The 13,713-nt window shown below is 46.1% G+C and overlaps 3 protein-coding genes across 4 annotated transcripts in view; 1 reads left to right on the top strand and 2 right to left on the bottom strand.

The window, feature by feature from the left end:
* The window catches only part of LOC131289581 (leishmanolysin-like peptidase), a 28,866-nt gene extending 21,375 nt beyond the window's left edge, over window positions 1-7,491 (bottom strand). Inside the window, exon 1 of the mRNA XM_058318869.1 lies at window positions 7,390-7,491. Coding sequence (XP_058174852.1) covers window positions 7,390-7,491 — 102 coding nt within the window. The remainder of the gene's footprint in view (window positions 1-7,389) is intronic.
* Window positions 7,492-8,826: 1,335 nt separating this feature from the next.
* LOC131288202 (splicing factor U2af 38 kDa subunit) lies at window positions 8,827-10,035 on the top strand. The gene is made up of 2 exons (XM_058317317.1): window positions 8,827-8,963; window positions 9,107-10,035. The coding sequence occupies exons 1-2, from the start codon at window positions 8,920-8,922 to the stop codon at window positions 9,834-9,836; spliced, it is 774 nt and encodes a 257-aa protein (XP_058173300.1). The 5' UTR covers window positions 8,827-8,919; the 3' UTR covers window positions 9,837-10,035.
* LOC131288201 (presenilin homolog) lies at window positions 10,034-13,346 on the bottom strand. Of its 2 annotated transcripts, none has more exons than XM_058317315.1 (8): window positions 12,960-13,346; window positions 12,564-12,838; window positions 12,065-12,495; window positions 11,893-11,991; window positions 11,606-11,818; window positions 11,185-11,376; window positions 11,001-11,113; window positions 10,034-10,928 (listed from the first exon to the last, which is right to left on the bottom strand). In XM_058317315.1, the coding sequence occupies exons 1-8, from the start codon at window positions 13,095-13,097 to the stop codon at window positions 10,773-10,775; spliced, it is 1,617 nt and encodes a 538-aa protein (XP_058173298.1). In that variant the 5' UTR covers window positions 13,098-13,346; the 3' UTR covers window positions 10,034-10,772. The 2 variants fall into 2 exon arrangements, with proteins under 2 accessions (XP_058173298.1, XP_058173299.1); XM_058317316.1 differs by having other exon boundaries at window positions 11,657-11,818.
* Window positions 13,347-13,713: the final 367 nt, after the last annotated feature.

The following is a 13,713-nucleotide window of genomic DNA, read 5'->3' as shown; positions in this document are numbered from 1 at the left end:
AAAAAGACGATCGAATGTTAGTCAGACAGCATCGACAAGGAAGGGGTTTATTCGTTTATGATGTATTCATTCTCTTCGCTACCTCGCTGAGGTTATGGGAAAGAAGGTGCGCCCATTAAAGCCATCGATTCTACATCGTTCAACTCCCTCGGATCCTGTTTCCTGGAGTAAAACACTGATCGCTCACACAGCTCCTTTTTTTCACACTCGATTAGCACCGATTAATTGAGTCGCTATTCCGTAATACCAGCTCCACGTCAGGTCACGAAAGAATTGTTTAATAAACTCCTTCAAAGAGTTCTCGCGAGCTCCATCTACGAAAGCCTGGTCGTTGGTAATTTATGTGTTTCAACGGCCACACCTGTCACTGAAGGCTCAGCCTGAAGAAACTTCGATTCGAACGGAACTTGTTGACTCGAGCGAGCTAAATCTGAAAGCGCGGCAGTGGCGCAGACGGATCAGGTTCTCCTCCCTCGTGTGCTCCGATTCTAATCGACTAGACGGTGACCTTCGCTGGCCGTTAGAAATCTCCTTAATTCCCCACACCGCTCACTCCGCACGGTGCGGTTTACTTTGAATTAGCAACTTGGTAACTTTGCAATTGGCACTAACCGGTCCCGTCTCGTAAGACGTAAGTCTGTTGGACTTGAGAACTTCCCTTTACAGCCTACGATGCTCTAACTTCCCCTTCTCTAATTTAGAATTTTGCCCAAGCAGAATGAGGTTTCATTGCTTCCGACTTATTGGAGGCTTAAGACTTCCAGTTACCAAGACTTCCTTCAGGTCCACACGAGAACACGCTACGCTACTAATGATGAGTTGGACCGTTGCCGAAAGGGATTTGCTTCGTTTGGTTTTAGTTCGTAAAAGCTCCTCAGTGTAACTCACCGAAGGAACCTCGATTCCTTCCGTTCCCTCCACGCACCCCCCATCGTTACTCGTGGCACACTATCGAAGGTTTTGCTCGCAACAGAACTGCAGGTTCGCTAATGTCAAGTGCAACCCTCGCGCACTTCAAGGTAAAACCGTCCAATGTACGGCCAGGGTATGTATTTAACGGGGTTTTAGCATCGTTTCGTAGCTAATACATACCGGATCGTACACCCCACCACCATACCGTGCTCCCTGCTTCACTATGTAGATATGCAAATTATAATATTGATTTGCTTCACCAGAGATCCTGCCCGTGGGCTTCGGGGTGCCTGAAGTGCCCCAGAAGTGTACGGTTGAATGGTAGGCTTCTCCACAGAACTCTACACTTGAGAACTTACGCGCGTCAGGTGTGTGTATTTGAATTTTATGAAGTAAAAGGCACGCGTTCCGAGCGTCGGGACGGGTTTTCGCTTGCATGCGAATGGAAATGGAGGTACGAGGACGCTGGGAGTACGCGGCTTGGATGTTGTGTCATAAGAGTTTCGGTTCAGAAGGAACAATGTTGCCGACGTGACAGAAATTAAATACGTGTTCATTAGCAAACTACAAGGAAGTAAAGTTGTTCTAGGTTCTTATTTTCCACGTTGTGGAGTGGTTTTTAACAATGAAGATAAGATGTCTTTTTTAATGCATGTTTGACGCAATGTTAATGGGGGTAATATTATCTCCTTCGAATGATTATCGAAAATATCTAATAATCATCTTCTTATAGTTTTACTAAAGATCAACTTATTTTTTGGGGTTGTTATGGCTCACATTTCAATGATTGCCATACATCGAGATAAATATTGAAGAAACACGAGTCTCCTTCCATAAGCTTCTCGTCACAGAACATACCTTTCACTGTAAATACCACATTTGCAAATCCAATCGAAAATGGCTTGAAAGACGATGCAAACAAATCATTCAAACGGCCTCAACCTTCACCGGGAGGGTGAGCGGACCTTCCAGTGCACGGTACGGGGTGGTAGTTGTTACCGTACACTTTCAAAGCTTCCGAAAAAGTCATGGCAACCAACCGTGGACCGTTTGCCGATTTTACCATCGATTGACAGTAATCACACAGCAAGAGGTTGGATTACTTCCGATGCGTTCACGACGCGCGTACGATCACGCTCGCGTGGTGGGTATGAATAAAAAAGAAAAAACAAACTCGCTAAAGGTTAATCACAACCCTTCTATCTAGCAATGGATGCGAAAACTGCGAGCGAGCGGCCAGCGAGTAACTAAGCATCACCGGCGTCACGGGGCCGGAACGGAAGATTTAAGTTGCCCCCCCGCCGAAGTGTGTTCAATGTGGCGACGATGGATGGTTGGGTATACCGCAGCGTACCGAGAAAGCGAAGGAGCTCGATGGGGCAGAGATAGATCACCCACTTTTCCCCGCAAGCCAGCCGTGCAGCGATGTGCAGCGAATCCCAAACCAACCCTCGGAGCGCGCTGCAACCGGTAACTGCATCGCTAGAAGGTGCGGTTGAGGTCTTTCACTTTTGTCTGCAAGGGTATGATGCTGCCGGTGGTGGTCTTTAGCGATTGGTTCGCGATTTATGAGCATTCGCCATTCGTTTGCGGTCCGTCGCCTGCAGAGAGCTGCGAAAGCACCCTTGTCTCCTTCCGCTTGGGACATTTGAACAATTTCTCTCCTTCCAGATATCTCGAGTTCTCGGCTCAGTGGCGCTGGGTGCAACGTTGAACCTTGACAGTCATCCACGGTCGGGTAGCTAAGGGGGAAGACACCATACCTTCGCCGAAAGGCTGATGACTTCGGTCACATCACCACATGGGCTCCCGCACGGTCGACGACGGACCAACTTTTCGCACATCCCCCAGCATAGAGAGAAATAGTCATTGGCAACCGGGTCGATTAATAATAATATTGCACCGGGCCGATGTCGCCGGGCTTTGGAGCGACCCGGCCCAGCCCAGCGCTGCAGTCGAGGTCTTTGAGGTTGGGCACACCCTGGGCGCACCGCGAAATGTTGCAGTTGGCGTTCGTTAACCTTTCGGTAAAACCGCGACCGCGCCTACCGGTCGCCCATGGGGGCAGGAAGGGAGTGGTGGTTTGCGGTTTTATATGCTACTTGGCGGGGCGTACCATCGCGGGTGCACATGCCAAATCATATCGATCGCCCTTAACTTTGGAACGGACCGTTTTATTTCACGCGGTTCGATGGGATCGTTGGCCTCCAGTTTCTCGGGTTGATTAAGGCAAAGTTTTTCATCTTTTATAAGAGACAATAAAAGAGATCATTTGACGTCATGGGGTTGACAACTAGGTTGACTTTTGGTGATTGGACACACTTTTGGGACTGTTGAAACCTCAAGAAAATGGCATGACCACAAGTAGGAGACGAAAATATTATTTCGTAGAAACAAGTTGAGAGAACGATCATTTATCATGAGGCAAAATAAATGGTTTTGCAGAACATAAACACTTAACGATAAAATCAGTTAAATCCTTCCGGAAAGGCAATGAGCAAAAAATAAAACATATACAGTTAACTCAGAAAACCGTTCGGAAAAGCAGTCGTCTAATGCTCAGAGTCATACTTAACGGTTCAAAAATAATTTGATTGATTTACTTGCGTCTATATGAAGGACAGATTAGAGCGCCACAGACCGAAAAGTAAAATGATGGTATTTGCATCCAACGGTACAGTAAAAAATACCTTTCTTCACGTCGAAATTTGGCAAATTTATTGCAACATAATTTTGCTAGAGAACTCAACACCACCGTCGCCAGCATGGCTACGACATTTCACGAAACGATCGCCACGATGCAACGAATAAAAGGAGATCGGCTTCGGTCCTACTACAACTGCCCTAGGGCCTCCAAGCGACTTCAATTGTACTCCCAACCACCCGATAGAATCGTAACAACCGGTTCTGGGACAATTCAAAGTTCGGACCGAAACCGAAAATCACTCAACTCGAAAACCGTACGGGAGTGGGTGGCGATTCCTATGCCTACCGTCAACGTAAACGTTCATCTAAGCTGGTCCTACATGAAACTCAACAGTTGGTTGGCTTCTGCGTTGCCCTGCCTAGCGGTTTCGTTTCATCGTGATCGTGATCGAAAGTCACGCCCGACTAGAATTATGTTTGGCCTAATGTTCACGAGTTGAGCGAGTGAGAGAACTTAAACACGTCGGAAGGTTCTTTGTAACCGAAATGGTTTGTAAAAAGGAAGCTTTAACAAAACGATGCTGAACAGGAGATCTATAGCTCACAAGACTTGAAGTAAATAATGTTTAAGACTTGCCTTGAAGCGGATTCTTCCGATATTAGATCATTCTGAGGAAGTAATCAACAACTAGATCAAACGATCAATCGCTGCGTTTCACGATGTCACGATGATTGGCGTCAAACCGTTATTACTTCCCGCCGAGAACCGATTGTTTTCCATTGTCTCAAAGCTGGAGGAAGAAACAATCTGAAAGGAAATCATCCTTAAACAATGCACCTTCGTTGTTTATGCAATTTAATCTAAAGTGTTAGCAACGAGTCATGCTTCATCATAGCAAAACCTCCGTCGAGGTTGTTTGCTTTTGGAGTAGATTGCGGTTTAGAACGGCTTGCGACATTTTAAGGGCTCCCCGCCGGTGATGTCAATAGAAGAATGGTTGTTTGTTTCGACGTGTGCTCGCCATCGGTGAGGTCTCGTACTTCCAACTCCCTGGCGTCATTGGACAGTAGGTGCATTATTTTTAAAAGAAACGTGACCGTGGGCATGCAAGTTCCGTCGTCCCAAAGCGCACACAAACGCGGTCTGGGACGCTATGTACCTTCCGTGAAAAATATTCTTTCACTAGCCCTCAGCCCATTCGAATGGACATGAACCTTCTACCGTGAGAATAATTACAACACTACAACGCCGGGGGAGTGTGGGAAGTCCGCCCGAAAAACCTGGGGGGAAACAATCGGGTTAGCTGGTCGCACCTTTCAAGCGGCTCGTGACAAGTTCTCGTATTCCAAATGGAAGTTTCGTGTCGCTACAGCCGGCGAGGGTTTGCCATGCTATCCGGTGGTAAATATTTATTTATGAGTCTATGCGTGTGCAATGGCGAAATCGAGTAATTGTACTCTTTTTTCGACAAGCCGACGTTTTAGGAACGCATAAACCACAAAGTGGCCCTAAAACGAAAACACCCAGTTCGACCGATGAACATTCCATTATGGGAGCGTTCGGAATTTATTCTTTAATATTCGTAAAAGGGTTCGAAGTAGCACATCTAACATTCTAATGTACTAAACTCAAACGAAGGACAAATACTTCCCCCGAGAAAGGGCCTCAATGGCCCATCCATTCATTCATCATCCCGACGTCTGTGGTTCGATCGTCGACAGGTTGAAGGGGCGAGAATTAGCAACAATTTATACCACCCACTGCCGGTCGGTTGAAAAGGGGTGGGTGGGTGTTAAATGACAACTCATCGAGTACGGGGATCATTTACGCGGCGATCATGAGAACGAGTCCAGACTGCGAGTTCAATGATCGGGTAAGCATTTAGCATCGCAGAGAAACAATCAATCATTGCGGCTTTTACGGTTGGAGTTACGGTTTGAAAAATAATTCGTTAGAACTGGAAATTATTCGAAACAAAAATACAAAAAGGAAATTTCCTAATTTAACATTTAGCAACACTGTTTGGGAGACATTTATCGAATTTTCATAATTTTACTGCACGAAATTGTGATCAAAAACGCTTGAACGATGAGTAAAATATGGAAAACGAACTGCAACGATGGGTAAAATATGTACCCGATCATGTGGTAAAACATTTAATTTGATTGATTATTCCAAAAGCTCAATTAGCTTCCAATTGCCATTGACCAACACCCAATTCACGCCGTACGCAACGGATCTCTAGTTAGTTTGTTTCCCCATTTGTTCCACCAAAGCGGAAAATGTGTACCAACAGTGGAAAATGCGAAACCTACCTCTCTCTCTCCACCACTGCTGCGTTGATCAATTTCTTCTACCTTCTGTTTAAGTTTTCGAAATCAATTCCAGGGCGTGAAACTGCTCCACGGTCCGCCCGTGTCTGCCAGTGAAAATCGACCGCTGATCGTGAAAAATCCCAACTGATGGTCCAATCCGAAAGGTGAGAAACCTCGAAACACTGCGGGTGGGTTCGTGTTTTATGTTTTCATTCCCTCCACCACATTTGTCGGGCATGGTCAGACAGCATGAATTTTGATGCGACATTTAGGTATGTTGTAAGCGAAGCACATCGAACCTATACCCCACCATGCCCATAAGGCTGCTGAAAATAGTTGTATGTTTGGATCGATCGGTTGCATTTGCCTAGTCGGGGCACGCATGCATTTTAATAAAAGCACATTCTCCACACATACCCATTAGGTTTTGATGGACAGATCGATGGGGGTTAACTAGACAGGATTCCAAAGAAACAGTCCGATGATGAAAACATGCCGTTCAAAAATACGGTGCATAAACCGCATTTTTAATCGAACTTTGCCAATGGCCGACGACACTGTCAACACTCTCCCAGTAGCAGCTTTGGCCATAGTTTGTATGAGCGGGCGTGTCCTTCGCTTCAATTTTCAGGTCCCGTTCGGCGAAGTGAATGCATTGCTACAACCCTGTCTGCATAATGATGATGATGGTCCAAGGGTGATTCAACATCGGGTGAACTTTCCTAAAAAAAACGCCATACCTAAGTGTCGCCGAGTTGGTAATTTTGTGTGGCAAAATATCCCAATCGAGTGTTGCAACTGATCAAATTGCCGGTCCATTTTGGTGAGGTGTAACCAATAAATTACACCGATTTAAACCGAAGGTGATTCAAAGGATCAAAGGGAGAACCTTTTTTTAGTTTAATTTTTATATTTTGCCTAATTGCCTAAAAAATAATTGAATGAAATAGTTTTAACAAATTTTCTGCAACAAAAATTTCCAGTTAACGATATCCCGCTTGGTCACTTATACGCTTCTTTTATCGAAAAATCAAACGTAATCTTACAGAATGAATGGTATCCCTACCATGTGTCTCAATTTTGCATGTTCAGGTACCGTATGCGAAATGGGTACACACTCAGTGAAATGGGAAACTTTGCATAGGGGAAACTGGAAATCATCATTATCTCTATTACCCCCACGAGTGATAACACAGATTTATGACGACATCACTGCAGGCAATCATGCACCTAACGGTCATTCATGACGAGCGGTGGTGATATAAAACTTCCTCGCTTGACAAACATATGGCAGGGGGTTCCATGAGTATGTCCTATTCCTAAAAAAGCTTTCGAACGTGCAAAACACTCCGCTTGAAATGGCGACTACACGTGCGCAAGGTAAGTTGCAATGCTTGTAACTGATAACACTATCGGGATAGCGATGGGGACAGTATTTATAATTGGATTTAAAACCAACCGAGCACCCCTATCGCCTCGGGATGGTTTGATTACGAACATAAAATCCCCACTCACCTCGTGCGCCTTCGGATGCTGATGTTTGCAGTGCCCTTCGTGCCCGGAAGTGGCCAGGGCTAGCGTGCTGCCGACAAGCGACAAGAGGCACAACGCAGCCATGCACCATTGCCAGCGTTCGTATCCTGCTGGTACGGCTACAGGACACAGCTGCCCGCACCTCCGCTGGTCGCCTTTCCGTCTCCTATTTTCACGTTTATTGATTTTACTACTCCGTTGCCGCATATTCGCAGCCCCTTTCGAAGGTGTTACCACCGGCGCCCAGTTGGACGGCTGGACTGACATTTGATGCTTGAATAATTTCACCGTAACAGGAATACCATCTAGGCCGCAACCATAAAGGGGGATAGGGTTTGAGTAGCCACTTTCCAACAATCTTGCCGTTTGCGAATCGACCACCAGCGGAGGGTGTTTTATTTCATGCGACTTCCTTTCCGCGCACGGCGAAGATTTTGTGGTCGATTCGCTTAGAACATAATGAAAGGAAAATTCGACCGCCCTTCCACCTTTCCAATCGCGCCGAGCACTGTGACCCAATTGCAGGGAAACTCTCACTTTCCGGCGACGCGAACAAGGACACACTGGATCCCGCACAAACACAAGCCCTGGACACTCCACACAGTCCACATACAGAACGGATGTAGGGTTGGGAGACCTTTTGGGATACACCGCCCCTCCAAAAGGTTACACGGATTGCACGCGAAGGAGCACCTTGGACACCACCGGATCGTGTTCGACTCTGTCAGAAGCCGCGTTCAATAAGCGAACCAGCTCTACACCACCGAGCGCCTCGATTGCATAAACCGAACTGAAAGCGGTTTCCAGCGAATGGACAACTTTTATTCCACCTCTTCCAAAGGCCGAAGTAGTGGCCACCCCGCCACTGCTAACGCGTGAACACATCTTCGATCTGGTGCAACGATTTTTTCCTCAGATTGATTTTTATCAGCACCATTTCAAATGACAGATCTCATTGAGACATGTCATTTTAACTAAACAGTTATGTCTCTATCACTTAAAGTTTTGGCGAAATGGCAAGGTAAATCTTTGCACTAATGCGAAAGTCGTTTTTGAAAATAGTTCAAAGAACTATGATGCGAAGGGTGGAAACGACAAAAAACGAAGAAAAACATTAACCGAAACATGACAGTCAGTAAGGGCGGTACGTTTACAAGCGTGTCGTCGAACGCTACGTTTTATTCGTGAATGGGAAAATAACGATCAAATTTAATTATTAATTTTCATCTTTTTATCGTTGAAGCAAATTCAAACGATCAATTTTCTATAAAATTTTCATACGCGCTATGAAATTGTATGAAATATGGAGTTTTTCATAATCTATAACTCCCGCATGATGCATACCGTTCCTAAAGGGATGTTGACAGCAGTCGCATCATCCAGTTGTCAAATCGCCATCTTTCAGTTTTCTAGAAAAAACTTGCTACCCCAGCATTTAGCATTTCGTTCGACGCTTCCGCACAATTTCCTAAGGATATACAGATCTCCCACTGCCGTAGGTGACGAAAAACGATGGCGGAATACTTGGCCTCGATTTTCGGTACCGAAAAGGATAAGTAAGTATTGACAATGGTGTTTTTTTTTAGCCAACGCGATTGTAGTGTCGGCTTTTCTGTTGGGATGTTTTGTTGTTCGACGCCATCCTGTACCCGTGCGTGTTGTTATGATGCTTGACTGATGGTGCTCTTTTCCAACGCAGGGTCAATTGTTCGTTCTACTTCAAAATTGGTGCCTGCCGTCATGGGGACCGCTGCTCCCGCATTCACAATAAGCCAACGTTCTCGCAAACATGCCTGCTGCAGAATCTGTACGTCAATCCACAAAACTCTGCCAAATCCGCAGACGGTAGCCATCTGGTAGCGAACGTGTCGGACGAGGAGATGCAGGAACACTACGATAACTTTTTCGAGGACGTGTTCGTCGAGTGCGAGGACAAGTACGGCGAAATCGAGGAGATGAACGTGTGCGACAACCTGGGCGATCACCTGGTCGGCAACGTGTACATCAAATTCCGCCGCGAAGAGGATGCCGAACGTGCCGCCAAGGATCTGAACAATCGGTGGTTCGGCGGACGGCCGGTGTACTCGGAGCTGTCACCGGTCACGGACTTCCGTGAGGCCTGCTGCCGGCAGTACGAGATGGGCGAGTGTACCAGGTCAGGATTCTGTAACTTCATGCACCTTAAGCCGATCTCGCGCGAGCTGCGCCGCTACCTGTACTCGCGCCGTCGAGGACGTTCCCGTTCGCGATCGAGATCACCCCGCCGGGGTGGTGGTGGTGGTGGAGGAGGCGGTGGTGGTGGCGGCGGTGGCGGCGGAGGAGGCGGTGGAATCGGAGGTGGACGTGACCGTTCACGCGATCGGCGCCGCTCGCGCAGTCGGGAAAGAAAGAACGATCGCAACGATAATGGCCGAAAGGGACGATACTGAAAAGAGAATAGTAACGATGGAAGGATTTAAGCCATCAAGCAAGATGTATGAAATGGACGAATTGCTACGATCTTGACAACAGTTTCATCATCATTTAATTTTTTCGAGCACACGACGTACGTTCGCTGCCCCCTCGAATTACTTTCAGCTATTATTAATTGTACAACAGACACGAAAAATACATATATGTGCGACCAAATGCATCGCTTATATGCCATTTTATTCCCCAGTCAGTAATAATTGGTTTACAGTTGTATATTACCATGTAAAGAAAAGAATTACGATAAAAGTTAGGTTCCTCGATCTAGCAAATTTTAGTTTACCCAATTTTGTTTGTCTCTTTTTTTTCTTCGCTTTGTGCGCCTCATGGAAGGAAATCTCTTGGGACGTGCGGACGTTTACCTCAAAGCCTACTTTCACTCTAGTCCCTCCTTTGCTTAATTCTTTTTCCTAGAAAGAAACATCAACAGGCCACCGATACTGATGTTAGTATTTAAAAAACGGGAGTTTCATAAGGTGCGAAACGGTTTTACATCCAACAATGAGAGAGCGCGGCACTTCCTTCGCAGAGAAAAACAGAAATGAAGCTTTGCTGAATATTTGAACATGCATATCATTTCCCCCCACAATCTATCGGCGACTGTTTAGTTTAGTTTTAAATTGCACTAATCGTTCAAAATTTAAGCGACACAAACGGAACCGATTCGATTCCTTTCCAATCAAATGCAGACCAATGCCTAATATGGCGATGCCGCACGCTGGTGTGGCATTGCACCATATCGGTAGATTACTTTGTGAGTTAGCGTCTTCCGCCGTACATTAAAATATGATGATATTAAATAAACATTCTAGATATGCTGCATGACACGGTGTGTCCAAAACGGGCTAACAGCGTAACCCAATGTGCTCCTGTCCGGCATTCCCTGGTTACATTAACTAAATGAACACCTGCTCCAACGCAAGCGCTTCCGTAAACGGTTTCACGATCACGCTGGTGACGAAGCAAAAGATTAGGCCGAAAAAGATCGAGATCGGCAGGGCTGGCAGCGCTTTGCGGAAAATGGCCAGCAGCAGCAATGTCAGACAGAGTCCCTGAAAGAAACGACATAACATATATTTATACTAATTTGTATCATCGGGAATTGAAAGCGCATCGAAACATACCACAAGAATTGCAACGAAACACGCAATGGTCGTGTTCCAATCTCCATAGCTTGAAGCTTTACCGACCAGCACGGAGTAGAAGATAAAATCACCGAGCCCCAATTTGATTCCTCCTAAAATGAAATTGAACGAAAGCATCGATTAGTGATGGTAAAACATCGTATCACTTTTCCATCGTACTTACTTTCTTCTGCCTGTTCGTACAATGCAGCACCCTGCTGCTGGTCACCCCCGGGACGATTCGTTTCCGCTGTCACCGTGCGGTACTCGGGTCTGGACGGATTACTCGCAATGTTTGCCTGCACCTCGATTTGTCGCCGAGTGACTCTTTGGTTGGCCGTGGCAGCCCAGTCTTGCGTGAAACCAGCCGATTGATCTGCAATTATTCATCAGGTGAAAGGTGACACATACCGTGACTGATATCTTCCATATGAAGAAACTTAAACTAGTTTCAGAAGGTAACATGTAAGTAAGCAATCTATTTTCAATCCTCCACCCCATGATATCGGTTAGTAAGCCGGAAAGAATGTTAAAGCAAAGAAAAATATCGGCACGATGGACCGGTGAAAGTCGGGAAAGAAGCAAGAAATTAACAAATCATGTACCCATTTGTAAATCATGCGTTCTATCATTGCGAAAGGTAACCAGTGGCGTACCTTCTACGGCTGCGCCTGGTTGCGCCGGCCCGAGATTGTTGACCGCTCCGTACCCTCCGGCCATTCTACTGCCACTTCCCGTGCCAATGGTCCGCTCACCCGACAATGGAGCGGATCGTTCGGGGTCCGTATGGGTACCAAGATATGAGTACATAATTGTGGCTGCAAAACAAAGGACAATCTTAATTGGTAGGTCTCATTAGAGGACGAAACATCGACGGCGGAAAATGGTTTACATGAATAGATGAGGGCTGGAAAAATCTGTTCGTTTCTCTCTTGTGCCGTTTCAACCAATATCCTTAGCGGTCCTTTAGGAGTAAGTACTGCAATTAAATCTGCAAAAGATAAAAGATGAAAGAAGATTGTGAAGTCTTTCCTTTTTTTTTAAAAAAAAAAGCTACAACTAACCCCAAATCGATATCACAGCTAGGACTGCCCATGTAGTCCATTCTGGAAGATACTTGATAAAAACTAGCGCCATCAGCGCGGCTACAAAAATGAGATAGCCCTGCTGCAACCGTAACGGGCCCTGCCAGTGGATCGAGATCATGCCAACGACGCCAAAGTTCCACACCAGCAGCCCGGCCGTAAACCAGTCCATCGGTATGTTGTACGCGCGCAGGATTTCAAACAGGTACAGGCCGCTGAATAAAAACAGCAACAGCAACGACGACACGATCAACCAGCCGTGGATCACCTTGTAGCAGCGGTGCTTGTACAGGACGATCAGCAGTATCGTCATGATTACGATCACCGTCATCAGGATGAGGGAGTTTGCAAGGGCATTCCAAATTTTCGTCCCTGTATCATCCGTGAGTTCGTGAAAGGGTGTGTAAACTCTGAGAAGGGCAGACATATGCAAGGTTACTGATAAATGCCACCAGAAAAGGTAGGTTCAAGCACTTACAAATACACATCTTTGATGGTATAAAAGTTGATCGAGCTAATTGTGGCTACTACGACCATCATGCACAAGGTTACTGGAACGAACAGTTTTATCACATGTTGCGCTCCGTATTTCAGTCCTTCCTCATCGTTAAACTGTTCCGCTTCCTGCTGTTGCTGCTGTTGCTGCCCCTGCTGCTGTTGCCTTGAACTGCCCGGCGGGCCACCCCTGGATGGACCAGCCCTCCCTCGGCTGCTGCTATCGCGTATTGTCACTTGCGGGATGGAGTCGGTTGTCTAGGATTGTAAGTGGAAATCAACCATTATCACATTGACGGTAGGCATCCAGCAACATACTTTTGCATCCCACACCGTCCAGGATGACTCATTTACATGCATAGCGCATACAAACACTTACCCCATAAGATGGATGTGGGGAACTGTTGGCGTCCGGTTGCATCTTTTGCCAACGCTTCCGCGTACCTCGCCCATCTGCCGCATCGTTCGCCCCGGCCACAGGCTGATGATTATGATCGATGTTGATATGACCGTCCATTATTGTGGTGGCACTGCAAGAAAATGCTCCAAGATGTGTACTGTTTCGGATTCTCCCAGCTTGCTCCCGTTTGCTGGGGAGGGCCACTAAAACCGTGGTTTGCTGTGCACTTCGGTACGAGAGTTGCTGGCTGGATGATTCATTTAGCGTAGCACTGGTGAAACCATTGGCAGGGATTTATCAGATTTCACTGTATAAATTCCAGTGGACAAAAAAAGCGAAACAAACCGAACACTTCAAGCTCTCGTAGTTTTCTACATTGGCACCAATGACATTTGTCAAAACATTCCAGGCAAAGCTACATGAAGCTACATCTACACGATGGGCATTCCAGATGCAAACTTACCGTTATACATATTTTATACTGCTGTCAGCATAGTAAATTTTCTTTGCTGTTTCATAAGATTGTCTCGAAACTTTTCCTCATCCTTACGTCTTAGTCGCAAACTTTGTGTAAAAATGGCTAAATTTACTTGATATTCGCCGCGGCACGATATCTACACCGAATTGAATCAAGATTGTTATACAACTGTTATATGGAAAAAGTGTGTTTGCAGCTTCGGCCCACGATTCGTCAATTTATATTTTTGAATAGTACGTTTTTCTGTTATTTAGA

Source organism: Anopheles ziemanni, chromosome 3 (genome assembly GCF_943734765.1).
Source record: "Anopheles ziemanni chromosome 3, idAnoZiCoDA_A2_x.2, whole genome shotgun sequence".
NCBI classification, from domain to species: domain Eukaryota; kingdom Metazoa; phylum Arthropoda; class Insecta; order Diptera; family Culicidae; genus Anopheles; species Anopheles ziemanni.
Note: the sequence above shows the minus strand (reverse complement) of the source record. Positions and strands in the feature narration are given on the sequence as shown.